General features: G+C 38.2%; 1 protein-coding gene across 2 annotated transcripts in view; it reads left to right on the forward strand.

Annotated features, from left to right (window-relative positions):
* Positions 1–3,638: 3,638 nt before the first annotated feature.
* Positions 3,639–27,378, forward strand: part of LOC115265578 (uncharacterized) — a 115,931-nt gene continuing 92,191 nt past the window's right edge. The window contains exons 1-2 of one of the 2 annotated variants that reach the window (XM_062849679.1): positions 3,639–4,177; positions 4,383–4,736. In XM_062849679.1, coding sequence (XP_062705663.1) covers positions 4,658–4,736 — 79 coding nt within the window. In that variant the 5' untranslated portion in view covers positions 3,639–4,177; positions 4,383–4,657. The remainder of the gene's footprint in view (positions 4,178–4,382; positions 4,737–27,378) is intronic. The other variant, XM_062849680.1, reaches the window with a different exon arrangement.

The raw sequence follows: 27,378 nt of genomic DNA on the forward strand, positions 1-27,378 counted from the left end.
TGAATGTTTATCGCAAATTTATCAATTTTAACACTTCACACGTGTTAATCAAAGTAGCCTGTGTCTGATAATACCAACTTTACAATTTTTCGGGACGTTTAAAATGTTTTTTGGGCAAAATAGTAAAAATTACTATGATTTTTACTAGCAGTTTTTTTTTCAAAAAGCTGCAAATTTCGGCTAAATTTGATGCTTGCATCAAAATATACCACTCAAGATCTATTAAATCTGAAAGTTTGCCGGAGGTATAATTTGATGTTTTTGAAATATTTTGTTTTAAAATATTGATGTTTTTGTACCTAAATTATTTTGAAAGAGATGCAATTCTTTATTCCGGAGTTGTCCTGTCATTAGATCCTCACGGATCACTTTTAAATAAAAAGTTTTATGTTTACCCAACGCCTTAATTACTTGAAATTGACGTTTTGAGTTCAATTGTCTTGTGCATCAGTGTATTGAATCGACAATGCACATATATGTATTGGTCTATTGAAAGAAAAAAAAAATATAATGCTTTTTGATCCTGTGTGAGCGACTTACGTTAGTGCAAAGTTCCGGTATACCAATCCGTGAAATCAATAATGATTTTCAGTTAACTCAACGTACATATGTTTAGATGGATATTGATGAAATTATGAAAAAAAAACAAAGCTCGTCAATGCCGTATCATTAATTGGCACTGTGACTTAGTAAGTAAAGCACTTGTATAAGAGTCGTGAATTCAAATCTCATCTTGAACTGAAGTTTTTTTTTATAATATAACCAATAATTTATTCATTTTTACGTATATATACGTTGAGCTAACTGAAAATCATTATTGACCACACGGATTGGTATTACGAAACTTAGCACTTGCGTGAGTCGCTCACACAGGGCCAAAAACCATTATAATTTCTTTCTTTCAATAGACCAATAAATATATGAGCACTGTTGATTTAACAAATTGATGCACAAAACAATTGAACACAAAACGTTAATTTTGAGTAATCAAGGCGTTGGGTAAACATAAAACTCTTAATTGAAAAGTGATCCGTGAGTATCTACTGGCAGGACAACTCCGGAATATCCCGAGATGAACTAGCCTAGGGTTAAAAATCTCGTTAATACAGACAAAAAAAACTCCGGAATAAAGAATTGCTTCTCTTTCAAAATAAAAACAACATTATTTAAAAACAAGATATCTCAAAAAACACCAAATTATACCTCCGGCAAACTTTCAGATTTAATAGATCTTGAGTGGTATATTTTGATGCAAGCATCAAATTTAGCCAAAATTTGCATCTTTTTGAAAAGACTGCTAGTAAAAATCATAGTAATTTTTACTATTTTGCCCAAAAAAAACATTTTAAAGGTCCCGAAAAATTGTAAATTTGGTATCATCAGACACAGGCTACTTTGATTAACACATGTGAAGTGTTAAAATTGATAAATTTGCGATAAACATTCACAATAGTCATGAAAACGTGATTTCCACGTAAATTTTACTATCTATATATACAGGGTGTTAGGTTCCTGAGTGCAAACTTTTTAAAGGATGATAGAGGACCATAAATGGAGAAAAAAATTGTTCTACGCATATGGTCAAATCTCAACCGTTACGTAGTTATTGAACTTCCCATGTTTATGACTCTTTTTGCCTAAACTGGCAATAACTTGAAAATGGTCAAACTTATCGAAGTTTTTTTTCCCTTATTCGAAAGATTATTTAATTTTCTTACAAATGGCATCTTTGAATCGATTGGTTCAGTTAAATAACTAAGTTTTCTAGAGCAAAATAGCTGAAAATAGTGAATTTTTATTGGTTTTTGTCAATTATCTTTGAAACATGCGTAATAAATTAAAATTCTTTCTTTGGCAAAGTTGTGACCCCTGTTACACTCTACAATTTGTTCTTTGACACCAAACTTCTATCTCTTATCGTTTTGTTGTAATTTCGATTTAAACATCGCATTTCAGATCATAAATTTGCAACTGTCATGGAAAGCACTTTTTTGCGCATTGTGCCGCACATTTAAATCAAAATTGCAAGAAAACGATAAGAGCTAGAAGTTTGGTGTCAAGGAACGAATTGTAGAGTGTAACAGGGGTCACAACTTTGCCAAAGAAAGAATTTTAATTTATTACGCATGTTTCAAAGATAATTGACAAAAACCAATAAAAATTCACTATTTTTAGCTATTTTGCTCTAGAAAACTTAGTTATTTTACTAAACCAATCGATTCAAAGATGCCATTTGTTAGAAAATTAAATAATCTTTCGAATAAGGGAAAAAAAAACTTCGATAAGTTTGACCATTTTCAAGTTATTGTCAGTTAAGGCAAAAAGAGTCATAAACATGGGAAGTTCAATAACTACGTAACGGTTGAGATTTGACCATATGCGTAGAACAATTTTTTTCTCCATTTATGGTCCTCTATCACCCTTTAAAAAGTTTGCACTCAGGAACCTAACACCCTGTATAAAAATGCAGTGGCATACGTGGGACCGCGCATAACTTGCGAACGGAAGGTCCGATTTTGGTCGTCTTAGTTTTGTTTTGTTAGTTTTCACCCAAGGAAGGTTTATGAGGCATAAAACATGGAAAAATTGATAGTTTTTGAAAATCGATCTTCCATACCGGGGGACCGGGGATTTGGTCTTGGCTAGAAACTTGAAACGTCAAAAAACGCAGTAGGCAAGACAAAGTTTGCCGGGTACAGCTAGTTTTTAATATAACTTTGTTATTTGAAGTCACACAACTTTGGTGTCTTCGACGACTTAACTTATTTTTGCACGCTCTACAACTTTGCAGAAGACGGGAAACCTCTAGGACGTAAGACAAAAAAGTTAGTATCGCAGCGCCACCTATGCGGCAAAAATACCAACTAATTTTCTTCACCACATAAAAGTACAGGTAAAATTAATACAAGTCTCCGAAGACACCAACTCAAAAAAATGTACTCCCAAAACGCTAGAGGTTTTTACTTGCTAGATCCCGCTCGTGGCCCAGTGTGCAATGGTTAACCGTTAACACATTTCAGACGAACATTTGATTCTATTTCCACAAAGGTCACTTAAAAGTTCACTATGAATGTTTTCCAATTTGCAAGTGAAGTGTACCTTTCTATTGAGGTGGAAAAAGTTCATTTTGAACTTTTAATTTTAGAGTTATTGAGGGGCGAATGCAATTGAACAGTTAACGGATAGTTCAACATCAGAAGTACATCAAACCTTGATGTTGATGTTTACTTCGAATTTTAATATCGGGCTAATGTATTTTTTTATTAAGGGGGTTACTTTATATCGATGTAAGACTTGTGGCAAATAAAATTTCCCTGTCTTTCACATTCTGTACCACAGCGGCATCGGTTCGAAGAACGTTCAAAACAATAGCTGGGAAACCTCCCTACTTCTCGGCTCCGGGTCCACTTATGCTGACGGGTAGTTTCCATCCCCAACAGAGACCTCGCGAAAACCTGCGCTTCTTTCTGAATGGACAAATCGGTTTGCGTGTGCATTTTCCATTCACTTTTTTCCCATTCATTGTTCCTCTCGCTCCACCACCAACCACAGCATAATCGACGACGATAGAGTTGATGTAATATACCTAATGATCAGCATAGGTTAGGCTAATACTAAAATCGCGCATCAGTTGGCGTAGGTCAAGAGAGATCATCGCATGCGGTTTACATGAATGCGCATCGACCGTCGCGACGCGATGGTTGACACCGAGGATCGCGCAAAACCGCGGATGGAGAGCGCAAGATCTGCTCGAATTGATTGTGCAGTTTATGAGAGAGCATGCTCGAAACTTAAGGCGCTTTTTGCTAGTGCAAACAACGATCGACTGCAGCGCCGCGCCAAGCGATGCGAAAAGAGAGAGTTTTTTACTGTATGCATAGACAAACAGGGTCATACTTATAACGCGCTTGTGGTTTCTCGTTGGGTGGTGGGCTTGGACCGTATGTGTGCCTCCCCCAGTCGGTGTGGGGATCGAGATCGATCGAGGACCCGCTTACTGACTGAGCCGAAGAGCGCGCGCGCATTCGCTCAATCCGATCAGTCGTATTTTCGTACTCGTCGGGTTAACACTAGAGAGGAGGCTTGCAACTCAGTCAGGTGTCTTTCGAATCCATTCGAATTTGGTCGATCAAGTTGAGTTTGAATAGGTGTGTGCGGTTAATTCGGATAAGGAAAGGTGTGATCGCGTGCTCCTTTACATCGAACGTGGTAAACTGTGCTCCAGCACAGTAGCAACTAACATTAAGCGGGGTGCTCGTATGAGAGTATGCGCGACTGTGTTCAAGGCTAAATCTTGAGCAACATTGAATGTGCAAAAAAAATCAGAAATTAAAAAATCCAACAACTGCTCAACAATCACAACCTCTTTTATGCGAAAAAAGTAGGAGATGATTACCTTTCGCTGAGCTGCTGCCGCGTATGTGAGAGATCCACCATCTATCGAAAGTGCCAGAGGAAGCATAAAAGAGTGAAACGTCAATTACTATTTTTTGGGGGAAATGTTTTAAGATTTGAGATCGAGTAAATTAAATTGACGCAAAAGTGTGTTACAATTTCATCGTCGAATTGAGATCGTGACCCGTGGGAATCCATCAAACGACGAAGCCGCCGAAACTCTTCACTCTACGCAACAGACCAAGCTGCCAATGAAGTCAACATGAAGATCCTGGTGCGATTCACTGGTTTAACAACCCCGTTGCTGTTGCTGCTGCTGCTGGCGTTCGATCGAGCATCATGTGAGTCTTTCAACCTTCAAAGTTATCTCGTTTGATCTGATCCAATCCCCAATAACATTGATCAAAACTCTTCAACCCAGTTGAATCACACGCAAAACAAGAGCAAAAATGCGGTCCAACCGCTTGTCAATTGCTGCTTCCCACAACTCCAATATTGCACAATTCGTGAACCGCTCCACCCGTATAGCGTGACATTTGCATTTCGGTTTACCTTACGTCGTCGTCGTCGTCGCCTTGCTTATGGGTCCGAGTAACAACCTACCTACGTAAGATCGCCCATTGGCAGCTCGAAACGAGAGTGAGAGTAAAACCCCACAGCCCCAAAGCCTTACCAACACGCATCAACATACGCCTCCGCTGCTTGCTCTCACGCGTACCGATGCGGACGCGACGCGACGTTTCCGAGCTGCGAGCAAGACTGATTTGGATAGGCAGCGATGCACTGGATCGAAGGCGTTGTTCGCGTCGGATCCGTATGGTGATCGGAAGCTTACACACGATCGCAGCAAACACGCAACCACGTGCGTGTTTGCAACTATATCGTATGGGTTTGTTCCTGGCTATGGATCGAACGATCGTTACAAATTTGAATTTGTATTATGATTTGCGGGTTTTATGTTTGTTTAGATCCAAATGTATTCAAAACTTCCCAAGATTTCTTCATTTGGAAATCATTGATTGATTCGATGCACTTCGATGTATAGCCGGAGAAATCATTGCTAAAATATTGGAAGTTTCAGCACCATTTACTCATCGTACCGGTTAAGTAAGGCCTGAGTGTCCTCTGCTGTAAGTAGGAGTCGTCTCCATTGGACACGGTCCATTGCTGTGCGTCTCCAGTTCTGCACTCTGCGAAGTCGGATGGCTCTTTAGAACCATTTTAATCGGGTTGTTATCCGACATCCTGATGACGTGACCCGCCCACCGTAGTCTCCCAATTTTCGCGGTGTGGACGATGATTGGTTGTCTTAGCAGCTGATGCAGCTCGTGGGTCATTCGCCTTCTCCAAGTCCCGTCTTCCATCTGCACTCTGCCGTAGATGGTACGCAATACCTTCCGTTCGAAAACTCCAAGTCCTCTGAACGTAGAGTTCATGAATTGGACTCAGAGGACCAATGGTCTGATCAGCGTTTCGTAGATAGATAACTTCGTGTGACGGCAAACTTTGTACGATTGTAGTGTTCTGCGGAGTCCAAAGTAAGCTCTATTTCCTGCCACAATGCGTCTCTGAATATTTCGGGTGGTGCCATTGTCGGTGGCCACCAGTGAGCTCAAGTAAATTACAGAGTTTTAGCACCAACTTATCCCTGGATGGTGAATCTAGAAATAATAGCCAATGATCAAATATTTTTGATGATAATGTAGGCTCCAAAGGCACGTTATCCTTCATTTGGGCCATTTATGCCATCGCCATACATATAAGCCTATTTCATCATTTACCTGAGGGAGAATGGGCCAACGGATGGGAATTAGGAAAGGGAAAGGTGATGAAATAGGAAGGGGTGCTCTAGAAGAGGGCATGAAAGCATAAGCGCAACGAGAGCTCATAGCCCATACCACAACGGGTTTAATCAGTGCCCTGAAAAGGACACTTAAAAATGCATAAGCGTAAAGAGAGCCTATTTCTCATTAGAGGTAGCTTGTGACGTCATCCCAGTAAACATTTTGGTATGTATAATTTGTGTTATACACTACTATATAAGCACCAATTCAATCGTATAAACTGCACATAACTGCTATATACGTACCGAAGCGGAGGCTATATACATTAGAGTGGGTCAACGTTGTATGGAGAAACTTTAAATTTGATCGTACCAACCCGGAACAAAGCTTTTTCAATCTATATTAGCGTCCAAAACATCTGTGCAAAATTTGGGAGCGATTGGTTGCGTCTTCGTATTCCGCATTGCGATTGAAATTTGTATGGAAGTTAGTATGGGAAAACGTACTTTTTTGCATTTTACTCATAAGTTGAATTCTTTTGTCCAATACCATGTAACTAATGACGTTAAAGTATAGCCAAGGATATGCCGAAAAACTTTGCCAAAGACCACAAAGTGATCCGACGCTTGTGCAAAAAGTTATTCGGCTGGTAACTTAGGCCAAAAATTGAGATTTTATTATTGATGTTATTCCTTTACATGTTAAATGTTAAGCACCACCGGGCAATCTGTACGTTATAACTTTTTTCACAAGTGTCGGATCACCTTGCGGTCTTCGGCAAAGTTTTTCGGCATATCCTAGGCTATACTTTAACTTCATTAGTTAGATCGGTTCAGACGAAAAATTTCAATTTATGAGAAAAATGCAAAAAAGCACGTTTTCCCATACTAAATTCCATACAAATTTCAATCGCAATGCGGAATACGGGGGAGCAACCAATCGCTCCCAAATTTTGCACGGATGTTTTGGACGCTAAAAGGAATCGAAAAAGCTTTGTTCCGAAAAATCGACTTTGTTGACCCAGTCTAATATACATACTTCTGACGATATTTCGCGATTTCATATGATCATCATTACGATGTCCCGAATAATCGATCGAAAGAATAAAATACGACTTCGGGTGATATGTAATACGATGTCGGAAATTAGCTATAAAAAAATTGACACCTAGCATAGAACACGGCACCTCGAGATTGTCAGTCTAAGCCCATACCATTGTACTAATTGATCTGCCTTGAGAAGAGCATAAATTGTGGTCAAGCTAAAGCTTTCTAAACCACCCATGAAACTTGACTTTGCCTTCCTACATGAGTGCAGATATGAAGAATGGACTGCTATTTTTTCTAAGTCATTGCGATTTCATTTATCACATTGCTGTACTGATAGGGTGACAATGGGTATTATCGGCAGGTTTGTTCTCTTCGTCATGGGGGGTTTTTGTCAGACAAATTGCCTGAAACTTGGTCATATAATTCAGCTTAGTTGCGAAGGATGGGAAACCAACTCTGAGTTCAATAGGTTTCAAAAAAAAAACCCAAAGACGAAGAGATCAAAACGGCCGAGAATAGGTAATTTTCCCTATATAGTATACCTAATGATGAGTTCTCAATTTATATACAACTCGTAGCGAGTTGGATTTTACAACATGTTTTGTTTACAACATCAGTCCCGCATCGATTGTACGTTTCGTCGACGACGTCGTTGTCGTCGTCGTCGTCATCGTCGTCGTCATCATCGTCGCGGAAAAAGTTTACTGCTCATGTAAGAATAATTGTGAGACAAATGTCTTCCTTCGGTAACTATGAACACTCTCAAAGATTACCCGAATATCATTATTGGCAAATAGAATGTTTCCAGTCCCGAAACATAATCAGCGGCCAGGCGGTGATGAGCAAGGCAAGTGGGTTGCTTTTTTAATATTGCATCGTCGGGATGCCGAAATTCATTATATCATTACGATTCCCAACCAAACTTTACTAATATTATATATGACTTGTAAGCGTATGCAAACAGTGACGACTTCAATTAACGTGATTTATGACTTGCTTTATACACAACAAACTTACTCCAAAACAAATCGCAGCAACGATTTATATACAATTGGACTTGACATTTTTTATCACAACATTCAACGGTTTTTACGATTTTGATTTCTGACAAAGCGATATACGATTTTGAATGCACTTCCCATTACGATCTCTGGTTTACTGGGATGCGACTTTCAATATGACATTGAAAGGCACGTCATCGAAAACATTCTCAATAAAGCATTCTCAGGCAAAAACTACGTTTGAGCGAGTGCTTTCTTGAAACCGTTTACAACTTTGTGTAAAAGAGTCACTGTGGACATCCCAAATTGGGAGGCATGTGAGTTCACATGAATAGGCATGTTAGCCAGACGAACATCAAAGTGTGATATTCGACAATGCGTTTCAAGCATTTCTGAAGAAACGAGGTAACCAGATAAATCTGGAACTCATTCCTTCGTACCCTTTCGGGATAAAACTATAGAGTAATTCCACGCCATGAAAATACCCAATAGAAAACTATAAGAGTTCAAAACATGTTTGAAATACTCAAATCTTTCTGGAGAAAAATGGGACAAAACCCCATTTTCTCCTGAAGATTTGAAGTAAGCAGAGCTTTTTAGTGCCCTCTAAATCGATTCTATAGCTACAAGCCTTAGGGCAGAAGCTAGAAATTCGTAGCTATACAAGAGACTGGTTTATCCGAAGATATTTTGAACTTGAACATATCAGAGTTCCATTCAGGAATATCTCTTGCGATTCGCACAGACCGCAGAGGACGAGCTTCTTTCAAAGCAATAGTTATGGTATACCATAATGGAGGGCGTTGTAGTAACAAAACCACAATGAAACTCTCTTGGCGTAGCAATGGAAGCGAGTTATCCATAAAATGTGGTCGCAACCAATAAGTACAGGTTCCCTAGTTTGTTGAGCAAGGCGCCTGAATACGCAAAGTTTGTGAATGAACACCCAAAAGTGCAAAGAAGGTCAAATAGAGATTCCTCACCTGACACATGCCAACCAGTCAACTCATGACAAATTCTGCTCATGCAGAGTTGGGTTAGGTGAAATTCTATGTTAAGTTATCCATGAACTGTACTACCTAAGTATTCCATCAAACTGAAGCATCTTAAATTAATGTTTGAACTACTTTTGATGATATAATCATCGTAACAGTACTGCCAAATATCAGCGAAAAGATGCTGAAAACAAGAGCTTGCTTGAAGGCATCCATAAGGAAAGGTTGAAACATACTGTTAACGTTATTCTAAAATATAGCATTCCCGAGGCATGACACTTCATTTATAATGAAAGAAGCAAAACTGGGTTCTCAAGGTAACCTATACAAAAGCTACCCTACAAATATGAACTTTTTGAAGAAGAGCAACTTGGGCTACACACGCTTTTTACGCTAAAATTGATCTGAGGTTTCCTAGCCGTAGCCAGGATTACACTCTTCACAATCACAGCACAAAAAGGAAACATCAACGACAAACCAAATCGGAGTCAGTTTAAAAACGTCAATGGCGAAAACGCACTCCCGATCAAAAGTTTGGCGTCACCCCCTCAAAAACATGTCATTTGTTTAGGCCCATATCTTCGCCAATTTGCGTCCGATTTCAAAACCCTAGGTCTCATTCAAAAGGTTGTTCGAACCACTATGTGACCACTGTATCAAACCCCTCGTTCAAATGGTAGCACAGTTAGGTAGCAGACTAGGTGGCTATTGTAATGTCATAAGCAAGTGAACATTTATAATTGGCCATGCTGTTGGACAAAAGGGAGAAGAGATCTTTATGGTCAGTTGATGGCGTGATAGATGATTGATTTTCTGAAGTGAAATATTACGTGAATTCCTAATCACTAAGCATTATGTATGCTGCGATTTAGAAGTGGAACTTAACATTGAATTATTGAGTTTGTATATGGGAAAAGCTAATTAAGGGATTGATAAATAGAATGACAACTACTCAATTTTGTAGGTTTTGGGATCCGCACTGTAAGGCCAAGATTAGTACGCCGATTTAGATTGTATGTGACGGTTTATTATTTGTAATTCCGTTGCAATAGTAAGTCTATTGAGAAAATGTTACCAATAATTCCATATTAACTAAATTGTATTATGAACTAGGTCAAAACATTAAAGGCACTTACGTGGAGCAAGATTGGCTGTGCCAGGGTTGCCAAATCATTTGTGGGGATTATTTCTTTGAAGGATTAAACTAAAATTGTAAGCAAATAATCTTACCTATACACAATTATGTACTATATAAATATTAGTATGGGGCACGCGTGTATGGAAAAAATAAATCCTCGCTCCAGTAGACTTTTTGTATTCCATTTAGGTCCCATATGAACTGTGCAAAATTTCAGCGCAATCGGTGAAACTATAAATTAGCGCAAGCGGTTCAAAGTTTGCATAGGACTTACCTACTATGGGAAAAGTTGCACTTTCAGATAAAAATTCCCAGAGGGCGCCCCTTGTCTCCTTAATTCAAATCAATCAACGTTTCTTATAGAAAAAATATTTATGAAACTTTCCTTCGAAGTCCGCAAAACGATTGGATGCTTGTAGAAAAAGTTATTGATTTATCATTGATTAGTGATCCTACGAACGGCTTTTTGTTTTGTTTTATTAGCAGCACTGTAGCTACTGCCGTGGCTGCTGCTGTTTCTGGGGGTGGTGATGCCTCCCGCCACCCCATGCGACAACGGCAGCAGCAGTGCTGCTGATAAAACAAAACAAAAAGCCGTTCGTTGGATCACTAATCGATAATAAATCAATAACTTTTTCCACGAGCATCCAATCGTTTTGCAGTCTTCGAAGGACAGTTTCATAAATGATTTTTCTACAAGAAGCGTTGACCGATTTGAATTAAGGAGACAAGGGGCGACCTCTGGGATTTTTTATCTGAAAGTGTAACTTTTCCCATAGTAAATCCTATGAAAACTTTAAACCGCTTGCGCTAAATTATAGTTCCACCGATTGCGTTGAAATTTTGCACAGTTCATATGGGACCTAAATGGAATCCAAAAAATCGACTGGAGCGAGAATTTGATGTTTGTCCCACACTAATAAATATATCTCTTCTAGCTTTGAGCGCGTTATCAACAAACTGCTTCAAGGAGGTTTTTTCCGATAGTTCTAATCCGAACAAAAGGTAATAAGTCAAATAAACTTTGAACATGATTTAAAAGAAACTTTTCCAAAAAAAAAATTATATGTAAACTTAACCCAAAGTTGCCAAATTTTCTAAAAAATGAATATATACTTACGGCAGTGTCGCTGGAAATTGGGTCGACCAAATTTTAAGATGAGAGCGGTAATATAACCCATTTTCTATTAGCTTTCAACTGCTTTTTACAGAACTTAGCTAAAAAATCTAGAAAAAAGTGTTATTAAGTAAATTAATCCTTGATGTCACCGACCAAAAGTTTGGTTTGGTATGGTTTGATGTATCGGCCAAAAGTTTGGGGTCACTATCGTAAAACATGGAAAAGTGATTTGTTGATATCTTTGTCATCTTTCATTCAATTTTAATTTTTCTTGGCTTATTTGAAACATAATGAATGATACTTACTGCACAGACATTAAACCACGCATATTTGTTGAAATATACATACTAAAACTTAACGTAAAGTTGCCTCGTTTTTAGAAATATGGTGAAATGTGTTAACTTTACATAACATTTTTACGTACAAAAATCGTCAAATACGTTAAGTTAAAGACATCAAACGTAAATTTAGTTAATTATCTTTGATATGAGCCAAAAAGAATTAAAATTGAACTATAGATGACGAAGATATCATCAAATCACTCTTCCATGTTTTACGAAAGTGACCCCAAACTTTTGGCTGATACATGATATTGAGGGATGACCCCAAACTTTTGGTCGATGACATGAAGAGTTAATTTATTTAATCCCATTTTTTAGATTTTTTAGCTAAGTTCCGTAAAAAGCTGTTGAAAGCTAATAGAAAATGGGTTATATTACCACTCTTATCTTAAAATTTGGTCGACCCAATTTCCACCGACACTGCCTTAAGTTTATATTCATTTTTTAGAAAATTTGGCAACTTTGGGTTAAGTTTACATACACATTTTTTTGAAAAAGTTTCTTTTAAATCATGTTCAAAGTTTCTTTGACTTATTATCTTTAGAATGGAACCTAGGTTTTTGAAATCGGACGCAAATTGGCGCAGATATGGGCCTAAAAAAATGACATGTTTTTGAGGGGGTGACCCCAAACTTTTGATCGGGAATGTAGGTAGTAATGCAATCTAGTTTACAACATTTGAATAATCCCGCCCTTATTTAGCCTCAAATTTGAGACTTAAGAAGGGCAACTGATTATCTTGGAGAAACACAAGGTCCACTGCACCATTGCTCCGGATAGCGCAGTAAGGGCGTAATACTGTGGATGGTGCCCTAATTCTCCACAGGCTCCGTTTGTGGTTAGGTTTTTATTAGACCCCCCTTGGCACGGTAAGCATAAAGCCGCATAACATCATGAATTGGGAGTCACCTGTTTAGTGGACTCTTACCACTGGATCAGGCTATCCGTAGTGTTACATACATTTATTTGTTCAACATCACATTTAAGACAAGACATAATCAACAATAGTACGCCACAATACTCGGTTTGTGGCTGCCGTTCTCCATCCTCGGTCGCGCCCAATGCTCGCCAGGTCACGCTCCACCTGGTCCGCTCATCGCGCTCTCTGCGCTCCACGCCTTCTTGTGCCAACCGGATCAATTGCAAACACCAGCTTTGCAGGTTTCTTGTCCGGCATTCTTGCAACATGCCCTTCCCACCGTATCCTTCCAGCTTTGGCCACTTTCTGGATGCTGGGTTCGCTGTAAAGTGCAGCGAGCTCGTGGTTCATCCTTCTCCGCCACACACCGCTCTCCTGCACACCGCCGAAGATCGTCCTTAGCACGCGTCGCTCGAAAACTCCGAGTGCTTGCAGGTCCTCCTCGAGCATGGTCCATGTCTCGTGTCCGTAGAGGACCACCGGTATTATTAGCGTTTTGTACATGGTGCATTTGGTGCGTGGGTGAATCTTTTTCGACCGCAGTTTCTTCTGGAGCCCGTAGTAGGCCCGACTTCCGCTGATGATGCGCCTTCGAATTTCACGACTCACGTTGTTGTTAGCCGTCAGTAAGGATCCGAGGTAGACGAATTCCTCCACCACCTCGAAGGTATCTCCGTCTATCGTAACATTACTACCCAGACGGATCCGGTCGTGTTCGGTTCCGCCCACCCTGCCTTATAATAACAATAAACTATGCTACTTTGTTGTGGTGTAGTTACGAACATCGGTGAATTGAACTGCCACGCTGAGAAGCAGGGTTTGTTCCTGTTGGGACGTTACACCAAGAATAAGAAGATATGTAAATGTAAGTAAGGGTTTGCTCTCTAGACATCAGAAGGTTTTATCAGACCCTTGTCGAAGTACCTAATTCCTTTGGCCTACTCCTCAGAAATGTTAGGCCCATATAAGCGATTACAGCGGTTTTATCCAACATTGAATACCGACTTTTTTTTTTAAATGTCCACGATTCCGACAAGTTTCTCTCTCTAAATATACGATAACGCCCAACCTTGGCCCTCTGATTGATTATTAAAACTTCTCTATGGGACGGGTTCTTAAAAATGCCTATTAGTGAAGAAATGTTACTACTACGTTTCACATGATCTGGATTCACCAATGATGTTATTGATGGAACCTCTATTGGAATTAAAACACGTATTTTTATTTTGAGTTATATATAACTATTGTCAACACCGAATATGCCGAACCATTCAAATTATTGTGTAAATGCCAAGAACTAAAGAAACATAGTTACAGTATATAAAACAATTATCCATACAGTGATTTTATCGTCTAACTTATTATTCATACAAATGTTCAAAACTTTTTTATACGTCAATCAAAAACACTGAAATTTTGACCAATCATAAATAATATAAAAAAGCTTGTAATCAACTTCAATCAACGGAGGAAAAGAAACGAGGACCGTGTTTTTAATCGATATATTGGTTCAGTATAGTGGAAGGTTATAAGTGGTCTAAATTTGTGATTTGTCATACAGTTCCATCTTACGTTTAGTTCTTTTTCAGTTCCTTCCTAGAACTTCTTCTCCTAATTCCTCACTTCAGCCGCTTCCCTGTTCCTACTTCAAACTTCCTGCTCTTCCTCGTATCCTACTGTCTAAATTCGGTATTTGACCGCTCCTATAAATTTGTTATGTAATTGACTGGTAAACTTAAACGGACTTACGGGATTGAGGCTTACCAGTCTGAATCGTATTCAATTAGGTTACACAAATCAATTACAGTTTTCACGATAGGCGAACTCTAACCTATATCAGGGGAACTCACTGGGATAAAGGATTAAATGTAATGTTTGGTTTACCTACTATTCAAGCTCATATTAATCCTCGAGCACTGTTGAATTCAAAATTTATAGCCTAGCGTAAAAGAAGTAGAATTGTGTATAATTCAAGAAAATAATAATTTTAGCAAACATGAAACGTTTTGCTGTTTCCACTGACTTTTTCTCTCTGACACATCTGCCAGACATTTATCACGCCACGCATATCAGGATGCTACGCGTGTTGCGTTTTCGCGGCTGCGTGAGGCGCGCCTACCGAGGGGTCGTCAGAAAGCTAATACACAAATTTTATATAGTGCACCAGAATAATCCTTTACTGTGTGATTTGTTTCGTGTTTAATTCGATTTCCAAGCTTTGGAGTGTGATTTTTCCTATATGGGCTTATTGGCACAAGTTTAAATATGTTCAAATTTTATTCTTAGAAAAGATGATTCTAGAGAGATCACAAAAGGGCAATTTGTAGCTCAAAGGGAACTTCTCGTCTTATCTCGATGTATACTTTTCCGAGTATTCTTTCCGAGTCGTTCAAGAAACCATCGCAGTATGTATTTAACCCTTCTTCTTCTTCTTCTTCTTCTTTCGGGCTCTACGTCCCCATTGGAACTTAGTGTTCTTTGAGCATTTCCACAGTTTTTAATTGAATGGCTTCCTTTGCCTGCCATTGCATGAATTTGTATATTGTGAGGCAAGTACAATGATACACTATGCCCAGGGAGTTGAGAAAATTTTCCCGACCGGAACGGGAATCGAACCCGCCGTCTGCGGATTGGCGATCCATAGCCTTAACCACTAGGCTAACTGGAGACCCCTATTCAACCCTCTACGTCCCATGGTTGATCTAGAGCACCATCGATTTTCGACGAACTCGAGACAAATGGAATCAGATGAATATGATGCAAAAGTTTTTAGAACATGAATGTAATCTCATTAGGTAAACCCAACTCTCAACTACTTGTTTCAACAGTGGAACTATTTATAAACAATCAATATACTATTGATTTACAACTAAAACTTTTTTCTTTGGTTTCAATAAAATTTGCCAATTTGCAATAACTTTTGTTCAAGCACTTTTTTTTCGAAAACGCTATCTTGGCATAAAAATAGTCGTTCAAAGTCGTGGGAAGGGAAGGGTTAAGACGAACACTTTTCAGAAAAAGAAACGATCAATGTAATTATTTTTCAACACGATACATTTTCAATTGTTTCAATTTATTCTAAGACTGTTTTAAATTTCCAGGAACTCGAAACTAAATTGGTCAAATAATCAAGGGAATAAAGTGAATAATTGGGGCAGCAAACTTTTCTTATTTTTAGAAAAACTGAAACTTTTCGTAGAAAACATCGAAGCTTTAATATTTCTACTGCCTGTTGAACTACTAGTTGACTATAACTAGTACAAACTTGGATTCAGTTGGTTGACTCTTCCTGGATTAGGCTCCAAATTAGGCAAATTCTTTTTCTCTAGACCATTTCATACCTAACTGATATTTCTCGGAATTTTATGAATGATGAAAATTTGATGATGATTAACCTGGGCTTGTTAAGGGAATATCTGTAAATAAAAAGAAAATCGGGTTAAGTACGGTTCCTTTGAATTCCACTAAGAATTTGCATCCTTTGACAGATACGTATTTCGACCTCAACTGTAAGGTCGTCTTCAGTGTCTTGTACTTGACTCGACTCAAGTACAAGACACTGAAGACGACCTTACAGTTGAGGTCGAAATACGTATCTGTCAAAGGATGCAAATTCTTAGTGGAATTCAAAGGAACCGTACTTAACCCGATTTTCTTTTTATGAAAATTTGGTTTCATATGACTCATTGTGTCTTTAAAGCCTGTATCCGCAATAATCGGGACACAGAAGTACGTCAGTAGCTCTGTAATGAATCGGTGAAATTGGCCAAATAATTGACTGAGAACTCTTTGCTGTATGTTTATTATTTACGCAAAATTTCATAAAAATCGATACATTACTTTTAACTGTGGATGAAAAACAAACAGACGTGGCTTTTATCATTTTGTACAATCATGACCAATTTTCATTCGCATAATAAATGGTTCTTTCACGCTACAGTTCAAAGTTCTGTGATGATAATTATGTAATTTCGTTAGCAGTTAGGATACTTATAGAGACACTTTCTTGCAAAATTTCATCAACTTTGATCAATTGGTTTGACAGCTGCTGGTGTTGATAGGAGTGAGTGTTAGTGAAAATTTTTCGTGTTTTTCATGTGCGATGTTTTCCTATTCATAACTTTTAAATTTCTCTGCCAACTTTCATGAAATTTTCACAGAAGGTAGTTGATTATGTGTATATTATGCCTGCAAAATTTGATGATTATTGGTGTAGTACTTTCAATAGTACAATCGAAACAATGAAATGTGCTCACTAAGTGCTGTCTGAGGGGCTTAAATCACGTTCAGTCCCAATACATGTTTCGACTATAAAATTGTTGATAGTGCATCGTTTTTTTTTTGAAATTTTGCCTAAGCAACAAATGTAGATTGAGAGGTTTGTGTTCAAAATTTCAGCCATTTCCTTTGCTAAATTCAAAAGTTACAGCGCTAACCAGCAAAACTAGGGGCTGTACAAAATTCAATGGCGCACATATTACTCTTTCGTTGCTACAACAAAAAGTACTGCACCAATTCACATGAAATTTTGTGGGTGAAATAAACACATCTTAAGATGTTATTAGACAAAATTTGAGCAGTTTTAATGTATCTATTGCAGAGTTACAGTTGTATTTCTGTGTCCCGATTATTGCGGATACAGGCTTTAGATAAACAGTTTAAAAACCAATCATATAAAAACATTTTACTAGAACATGATTGAATTTTTCATTCTTTAACCAATTAAAGTATGCTAGTTTATGAACTAGCAGTGAAAGTTTGATAATTTTCATTGCCTTTTACGATATCTGGAGCAACATTTGAAAAGGGCCTTTGTGTCTTTTTTCGAAAACGCTCCGTAGGGCCAAGCAGTAGCCCGCCCGAAAAATCGATGTTTTCTCTATCTGATAACGGTCTTAGCTTGTGGGAATAAGCTTAAGCCGGCTCATGAGCGACGTGTGAAGTCATTGTTTCCCAATGCTTGTATGCCCTTTTCAAATGTTGCTCCAGATATGTTTCAGTTTATTGAATATTTTCTGAGCAAGTTTGCCTGCCTTGATCATTTTGTGTACCACCTGTAATACATTAGTGTACCAATTGATTGTTTAAAATTCATATTGTATTATTGATCATAGCTGTTCTAAACTAAAAAATCAGCTAGGTTCAAATTGAATCCATTTTGGTATTTCATCTACAGTATATAAGTGTGTTGATTGTTCTTATAGTTGAAATGGCCAAAAATAAAACAGATAATGGAGTGATTGCAGTTTATTAAAATGCACCATTAAAAAATATTTGAAATATCGTGAGAAGTTTTAAATTGTAGGTGGCTGACAAGAATAAAATCTACCACGCCAATGACAGGTATGAATCAGTGAAGAACACTTGCGGCTGCAGGTTTTCATCAATGGGCCATACGTAATACGTAGATCGGTTTTCTTAAAAATCCATCGCTCAGTTTACACTACTGTCATCTGATGTGTCGTCATATGGTCGCATCAAATACAGTTCCGTGTACATTTTCAGCTTAAGGCGAAACTGGAAGCATTTCCTCATTTTTTTTGTTTTTTGATTTTTTATAAAATAACGAAGCAATATTTTCAAAATCGGCTTTCGTACATATGCAGAGTATGGGTGAAGGTGTCTTCTGAATTTTTCCCTGGTGGAAAATGTTTTTCGTTTTCGCAGAAATTATCTTTTTGTAAAATTTTGTTTAAAAATGGTTTCTGAAAAAACGAAAAACATTTTCCACCAGGAAAAATTTCAGGAGATACCTTGACCCATACTCTACATGTGTACGAAAGCCGATTTTGAAAATATTGCTTCGCTATTTTGTTAAAAATCAAAAACCAAAAAGTAAGGAAATGGATCCAGTTTCGCCTTTATTGTGGATTTTGAACTGAATTAATTCAAAATTGATACTCGAATGTTGTTGCTTGACGTGTTATGAGCCCTTCCATTTCAAGCAATACTTAGTTTCCTGGACAGGGCTCTAGATCGAACTGTAGATTGCCAAACCATTTCGACACGACTAGACTTGGACGTACTCGCTACAAGCGCCAAATTGCACTATTTTATAAGCAGCCCAAAAACTTACACCACCTTACAATACGAATTTGCAGCAATTACTCAATAGACACATCATACACCGTGTGTGCACCCGGGCCGGGTTTTATTGCTGAGCATAAATTGCATCACTTCAGTTGCCCAGCTTGTTTACACCACCACAGTAACACCACAAGCAACATCGACAATAACCACCATCGATGAGAGATGGATCATAAGCCATGCACGGGCTAGTAGTATTCATGGTACATGTCCAGCCAGCCAGCCAGCCAGCTTCAGGTACAACAACAGTACTCCACTTTTCTACTGATGAGATTGCCAATGCTTATTTTTCCAAACGAAACGTCTGCTGCAATCCGCGTGTATATCATACACCAGGTGGTAACGTTTTCTCACAGGCCTCGTCTGATCAAACCGTCTTCGCCGTCGTCGTCACCGTCGTCGCCGTGAAGTATTGATTTTGACTCGTGCCTAACCACCAAGTGAAAACCAATTCAACAACATACACACTTCAGCACGCATGTGCTCAGTAGCCACTTGATCGTTCATTGGGGATCGTCTCAGCGTTTAGGGGATGATGGTAGCAGACGATTGCGCCCGTGGGCTTGTATTGCTACATTGTGATTGATCAGAGTGAATGAAGCTGCTGTTGTAAGTGGTCAATCAGATAAAATGGTTCGTGCTTAGTCAAACTGCTATCGTCAACAAGCCTATTCTTGTGAACTGAAAACTACACAGAAATGTTTAGTAAAGAACAGTATAAATTTAAGCTACTGTGGAACGAGCTCACCAATTTCTTATATCATAAAGCTCTATCATGCTTGTTCGGATTAATTTTAGGAAATTGTCTTTGGAATCACCGTGTGCGTTTACAGCTGATCAAAGCTAAAATTGTATTTGAATATTAGAACTCATTCAACTTAATAATTGTTTCACATACTTACAATTTAGTTTCCAATCCGTTTGCCTCTTGCAAATGACTCTCGTAGGGCTATGATTGCAACAGATAGGTTCCTTAACTTGCCTGATAGTAGTTTGAAATTGTACATAGTAGATTTAGTAAGATTGCAAAAATTGTACATAGATTTAGACCTAAGCTAGTTAATAAGATAAATTTAGAACTTACAATGAACTTTCCGTATAAATCCTCTTTTTTATACACCCTCTTAGACAAGCTAACCTGTTTGGCGAATCCGCACCTATTTATTGAAATTTTACATAGTTTTAAGAAGCAATGGTTAATAAATTCATTATAACTTACTTGTTTAGCAAATAATTTTAAGAATTTTCACTAAATCAAGCGTTCGATTGATTTTACACTAAGTTTTGGACAATTTTTAATAGCATTAAAGTAGAAAACTTCCACGTTGGGTAAACGATGTCGTATTTCGGTTTTTGTTTCGGTATGTTCAGTTTTGTTCGATCGCCCCAACGTCGTACTTTCTGGCAGGGACATCGTGTGGAGCCCAGTGGTGTTGATCGGAACAATGCTGAACTTTACAGTTACATACTGTTGAGGATTATTGTTTCAAATCGAAAAGTATAATAAGAGCATCTTGCACCATCTTTCCCTATCATTCGATTTTTTTTTTCGACAAGCACCCAGTCGAACAAAACCAAGAGAAAAACAACGCATCAAATTCATAGATAGAGGCGATTGCTTTCTCGGGGGCATAGCTCTCGTTTAATCACCCGCCTAGTGTGATTCATTTCCGTCGTGTGATGATTGATTGGCGGCCGGCGTTCGACAAATTTACTATCGAAGAAGGTAGTTTACGTTTGAAGGTGTTATATAGATGCCCCATGATAGCGATGGCATTTTTAAAAGTTATTGTAGTCATACACTTTTATGAGTCATTAGGAGAAAGAAGCCAACATCGTTTTCCATTCAGTTATTAACAGTTTTTTGTTCATTTTCCAAACATTTTCAATAAAACATTAACGCTGCACTCTACATGCCTTCTAGGTATATCACAGTGAAAATATTTCAATTTTACCAAAAAAAAAAGCACGGGTTTTCAATAGTTGATAATTACTCAACAATGAATCATGGTTTCTTGAACATTAAACATTAAGTTCGATAAATCTTAATGTGGAACATATTGAGTCACAATTTTAGATAGCCGTATATGACAAATATCCAAAGACGAAGCAATATATGGCAGTGGCCTGGGTGCTCAATTTTAAACAAATTTAGTACTGAACAATCCCTATGCCGTTATGCCGCCGAATGCCATTTTCTAATTTTCACTAAGCAGGGATAGAAACACTGACTTGTACTCAGATACACTCACTTGCTATTCTCTCAGCTTAGACGCCTGATATAAAAAAAAACAGTGTGTGGAGGTGTTTTACTTTGCAGTGTTTTCTAAAAGTTTGTTGAACAAAGTAAGGGTCGAATTCATACACTGTTTTTTGTTTGCAGGCTTCTGAGTTGAGATAATAGGAAGTGAGAGTATCTGAGTACAAGTGAGTGTTTTCAGTATTGCTCGGTGGGGCACAAATTATTGAGCTGGTAAAAGCATAGTTCTTCTTGGCCTTGCAGCAGGTATGAACAGGGAATTTCTATTTTGGATTCGAACTCAATTTTTTTTCGGATCTTTTTTTTTTAAACTTCTTCGTCATTTTTGTGGAAACGCTTGAGAAATTCAAAAAGGAATTGCCGGATGAATTTTCATAAAAATTACCTTAGAAGATTCCAGGGTAGATCCCAAAGGAATTACTGAAAAAATTACGAAACTTTTCTAAATCAATTGGGCGAATCAAAACCCAAAATAAATTGCTGGAAAATATTCCATAGGAGTTGACGAATAAGTTTTCGGAATTTAGAAAGACATTTTCGAATTGTGAAAGAAATGCCAAACAATTGCAATTTTCAATTTTTACAAATTTCTGAATGAATTTTTAAAGGTATTACAGAAGAAGTTGTATTTGGCATCGAAGAAGTCTTTAAAATATTCGACTGGAAAATTCTCAAAAGAAAGTGCTGGTTGATGGAATCCCCAAATAAATTTTAGAAACAAGTTACATCGGAGTTGCCGAAGGTATTCCCAAAAAAAACTGTTGCAGGAATTCCTTAAATCATTACTGAAGAAAACTCGTAGGAATTGTCTGAAGGATTTCTCATAAAAATTATAGAAAAAATCCATTGATAAATTCCCAAGGAGTTTTCAAAAAATTACCAAAAGAATTCTGAATAACATAGAAAAAAAAAATAATAAAAATAAACCGAAGAAAATTATGAAAAATAATAAATGCAGCGGGAAATGCCGAAGACATGCCCAGTAATTGATTGATTTGTCTTTATTAGAGAGACTTTCAGCCCTTGGCTGGACATGCCCAGTAAAGGAAGTTCTCAGAGTCATTGCCTATTGAATTTCCAAAGTCATTGCCGATAGAATGCCCAAAGGGAGGAATTGCTGAACAAAAAATAGCAAAAAGATACTTAAAAATAGTGTAAAAAAAATGCTTGAAACTCAAGTAAAACGATTGCCGAAAGAACTCGCGAAAAAAAGGATTAGAAATTCCAAACGTATTAGTGACGAAATTCTCAAAATTATGTTAAAAATTGCATTCAAAGGTATTGCCCGTTTCCCTGAGGAATTCACGAAATAATGTTCTGCCAAAAACACAAATTTTGTAGTTTGTAGTATTTTTTGTTTTGTAGTATTTATATTTAGCATTTCCAAATATTTATATTTAATATTTTTTACCCTTCTTACACCCATAAGAAGGGTATAAATATCGCTCGAAAAACCGACTTTCGATCCGAGGCCCGGAGGGCCGAGTCTCATATACCAATGAACTCAGCTCGACGAACTGAGCAAATGTCTGTATGTGTGTGTGTGTGTGTGTGTGTGTGTGTGTGTGTGTGTGTGTGTGTGTATGTGTGTATGTGTGTGTGTATGTGCGTTACAAAAAAAGTCACGCACGTTTCTCAGCCGTCTGTCAACCGATTTGAGTTCTCTTGGAAGCAAATGAAAGCTACTACATCCTAGTAGAACGCTATTGAATTTTTTTTTCGATTGGACGTTTGGTTACCGAGATATCTCTCGACGAGTACTTTTGAGTCATACATCTAAACTTTTTAAGATTTTTGACCAAGTGTATCATAATAAATATTTCGGTCGTTTGTCAATCGATTTGAGTTCTTTTGGCACCAAATGAAAGCTACAGCATCCTAGTAGGTCGCCCAGAAATTTTATTTCGATTGAACATTTGGTTACAGAGATATCTTTCGAAGAGTACTTAGGATTTATACAACTAAACTTTTTGAGATTTTTGACCAAGTGTATCATAATAAATATCTTAGCCGTCTGTCAACCGATTTTGGTTATCCTGACACCAAATGAAAGCTACACCATTCTAGTAGAACCCTATACAATTTCATTAGGATTGGACATTTGATTACCGAGATATCTTTCAAAGAGTACTTGGGAGTAATACAGGTTAACTTTATGAGAGATTTTTGACCAAGGGTACCATAATAAATATCTCAGCCGTCTGTCATCTGATTTGGGTTCTCTAAGCACCAAATGAAAGCTACAATATCCTTGTATAAGGCCCTGAAATTTTATTTCGATTCGACATTTGATTACTGAGATATCTTACGAAGAGTATTTCAATAAATTCTTTTTTATTATTATATTCACTTGTTATCTTGCATTAGTTTTTGACCAGTCTATGGGAAATTATTTTTCAATAAATAATGCTGTCCTCATACAAAGTGTATACTAGCAGGTAATTGTTTTCAACAAAGTTATAAAAAACAAATTACAAATACACAGGAATTTTATGAAAACTAACAATATGTTAAATGAAAGCTTTGAATTTATATATTGTGGGAAAAATGCAAGAAACGGACAGCCAAAATAATTAGCTAATGCCAAAACTGATTAACTTAGTAGATATATCATTTTTGTCCTTTTTACACCATGACCACGAATACCAAGTACTTCGGAGCTAATTTAATCGACTGATTAAGAGATATTAGACAAAGTGTATCTCGCTGATTTTCTTACCCTATTGTTAATTGATTCAAGATCTTTTGGCAGTTAACAAAAGATACAATATTTCAGAATATGTAAGCTATTTTTTAAACATTGCATACAATATTCTAGGAGGTGTCTGGCATTTCTGGTAGTTTAGTCCATGGTCCATGATGCTATTTTGGAAACCAATCCACTAGATACCAAATCCACAATATTTTCTAGAACTTTTGGTCCATCACACAAAATAAATATGTTAAATACAAATAATACAACAATAGTTTTAATAAGTGTAAGAGGGGTTCTGTTCACCATAGGTGGATTAAATCGGGTTTTTATTTATCAACGGGCACCTGTGCCGTTCTTGGGGCCGCCATTGGCAGCCTCTTGGCTACCTATTTGATTTTGGATTTGGATTTGATTTGGATTTTGGAAGCTTTCTATATTCTTCACTGGTTGCAAGCTACCGTAAAGCTGGAGGGGTTGACTGTGCTTACATCCAACGATTTGATCTGACGTTGATGGTGAGACCGGCAAGATCATCGAGCTTACACTGCATATCAGAGCGCTGTTGACCTAAGAAAGCTACGTCATCTGCCAGCTCGAAATCATTAAGATGCTGTACAGTAATGGGCTGTCACAACAACCCAAGATGTGATTCACGATTGAGATCTCATTGTGATTTTCTCAGGGGCACCTTTGCGCCTGAGAGATCCCCTTGTATTTTCGTGATTGAGACGGATCGTCCACACAGATCGTCCGGAATCTTGCTTGCTACCGTCGCTTTGCAAAGGAGTTTGAGAATGATGCATAGTAGCATAGCAAACGGATACAGTCATGTCGGGGCCCGTGGCGCAGTGGTCCACACGTTCGCTTCACAAGCGGATGGTCATGGGTTTGATCCCAGCCCCGGCACTTGAAATTTTTCGTCAGTTGCTCTTTTCCCCGAGAGCAACTGACACCTGACCCTCTTCGGAGCATATAGCTCTAACGGACCCGGAATTTTGGATATCGGCGAACCGCAACTCATAATGGACGACCCCCAATCGGACTGGAAATGGAACAGCAGCCACACATCAGCATCATCGTGCTCATCATTCTACCGTGGAGAGGGAAGAAAAGTTGAAGCAGCATAAGGCACCAGTTCGATATACATGTAGGCGCTGTACAAAGTGCAGCGTCCAATTGGAATCGCTCACGTAGTGCCCTAGTGGACAAAAGAGCTGTAAATTAGGTTAAGTGATTAAGAATAAATAACGGATACAGTCATCACCCTTTTTAGGTATCTTCTTCCTATCGTCGCGACGCGTCAGTCATAATGCTATATGAAAGTTTAGGTCTCCCATGATGAGTATGACATCGTGACTTGGGTACCCGAGCAGGAGAAAATAGCTGAAGAATACCAAACTCAGGTATGGAAAACCGAATACCTACAACCTGAATTAGGTATTAAGAAGCCCTGCATAAGAGGTAAAATACCTAAAATAATAACTGGTGTGTATTCTGTGCAAAACACATGAATAATGAAAGCAGTATGGCAATACCTAAATAATAATCAGCGATTTTTCCATACAAAGAGTGATTTTTCCATAATTGAATAATACCTCAAGCAGTCCTCAACACCAAACCAATAACTCGTTGAGGTATTTTATCAATACCTACAAAATACCAAAATAAGAGGTCGTGCGCGCGGGTCGCTGCGTCGTTGCTTTGTGTCACGTTTTTTCGCTTCTTCGTGAAATTGAATTCAATTCGGCCGAAGAAAAGTTCAAATAGCCGGTGAGGTTTTGCATTGCTGAAAACATTTTGAAAAACATTTGGTGAAGTGATTTTTGTGAGAAATGTGCCGCTGCTTTTGAGTTTGTGAAGTTTAGTTAAACCAGTTTTGTGCATTGGGGTTGATTGGGGTTTTGGACGAATTATGTGGTGCTATGCCATCCAGTGAATTTGATTCGACAATTCCACTACTATGGCAGGGTCTACGCCACCCGATCTGTTCCGCGTGTGAAAAAGTAATTTTTATGCGCGAATTACTGTAAAGCCAGCTCGATTGTTCCCTCCACGTCGTTTCTTGTGTAGTGAAATCAATACCGTTTGTAATATATTCCGGATGTGCCTATGAGTCCCGATACCGCTGATCAAGACTTTGATGTGCTGCATCCATCGTTGCTGAAAAATTGAGAGTACTGGCAGACTATGCGAAACTCGGTGAGACCTTTCCTTGCACCACTTTATTCATATATATATGAAATTTACTACACTAAATACGTGCCAGAAACAAAAATGCAAATTTTTGATTCAGGAAGTGTTAATGAATTGCAGATATCCATTTGATACCTGGATCCATTAATGCGGGGCTTACTGTTGCAGAAGACGACCTCAGGATGCACGTGCGAGTCAAGGCATACCTCGAAATGGGTCGTTAGATGTGCAGTAGAGCTATCACCTTCCATCTCCAGGACTAAAAATATTTGCGTCTATATATATCAGCATATATCAACAATAGACGCAGACATTTTTCTTCCATAAAAGCACTGCTGGTCAGTGGGCGATGGATTGTATATACACACATACACACACACACCTACAAAATACCAAAATAAGTTATTTCCAATACCTAGGTAACCGATCAATACCTTATCTTGGTATGATACCTGACTTTGGTATGCTGTAGTTATGTGTCAGTTATTCGTTCCTGCTCGGGTACTGGTCGTACCTGCGTTCCAGCTGTCATCGATCAGCCATCAACCTATTGTACGTGCCTTTACAAATAGCTCATCATACTAAAATCTGTTTCCAACTTAAGTGTGTTGCCGCAGCTCTGATTGTGTCCTGTGTACATTTTTCTCAGCAGGACGATGCCAAATCATTCAGTTCATCGACGAGTATGCGTACCGAACTTCCAATCACAAGTCCCTTATCATTGCTAGAGCTGCCGCCAATACGGTGATAAATGGCTAGGCTGTCCAGTCTTCATATTGGATGATGAACGCTACTGATGGGCTGATACTACTAGAGTACCACTACTATGAATCCTACTGTTGATCTTATTGGGTATGTAGAAGAAAGGGGGTATGCAGGGCGGGGCAGGGTAGGGTATGTTGCGAAAAGGCCAGAATATAACCCTGCAAAGCTGGTTACAAACAATATGCTTGAGTCTTTCTTGTGTTTTAACTGCACGTAGAATCTGTGCTTATAATCACGCTTCCGAAAATTTGGGCTGCTACATGTTGACGTTGATCATGCTGTAGTTGCAGTTTATTGTCATCTACGACACTTCTCCAAGCTCAACACCAACTGTGATCGATGATCGGTCCTACAGTGCCAATAATGGTGGTGATCGATTCATAATTTGCATGGCTAGTAGGAGGCATAGCGAGGTAATAACTCATCATTCCACCCACCAGCCCCAAAAAGGTGAGTGTGAAATTGTTGGTTGTAAAAATGGAATAATTCATTGTTGGTTGCTGCTGTTGTGGTTGGGTCCAACTGGTGGCTGCCTTCACATGGCCATCGCGTAATATGCACCACCTAAGGAGTGTATCGGAAAGTAGTTGAAAATGTTCAGAATGCTCTATCTCGAAGCTGGGTTGGTCTTTTCAT

This window comes from Aedes albopictus, chromosome 2 (genome assembly GCF_035046485.1).
Source record: "Aedes albopictus strain Foshan chromosome 2, AalbF5, whole genome shotgun sequence".
NCBI lineage: Eukaryota > Metazoa > Arthropoda > Insecta > Diptera > Culicidae > Aedes > Aedes albopictus.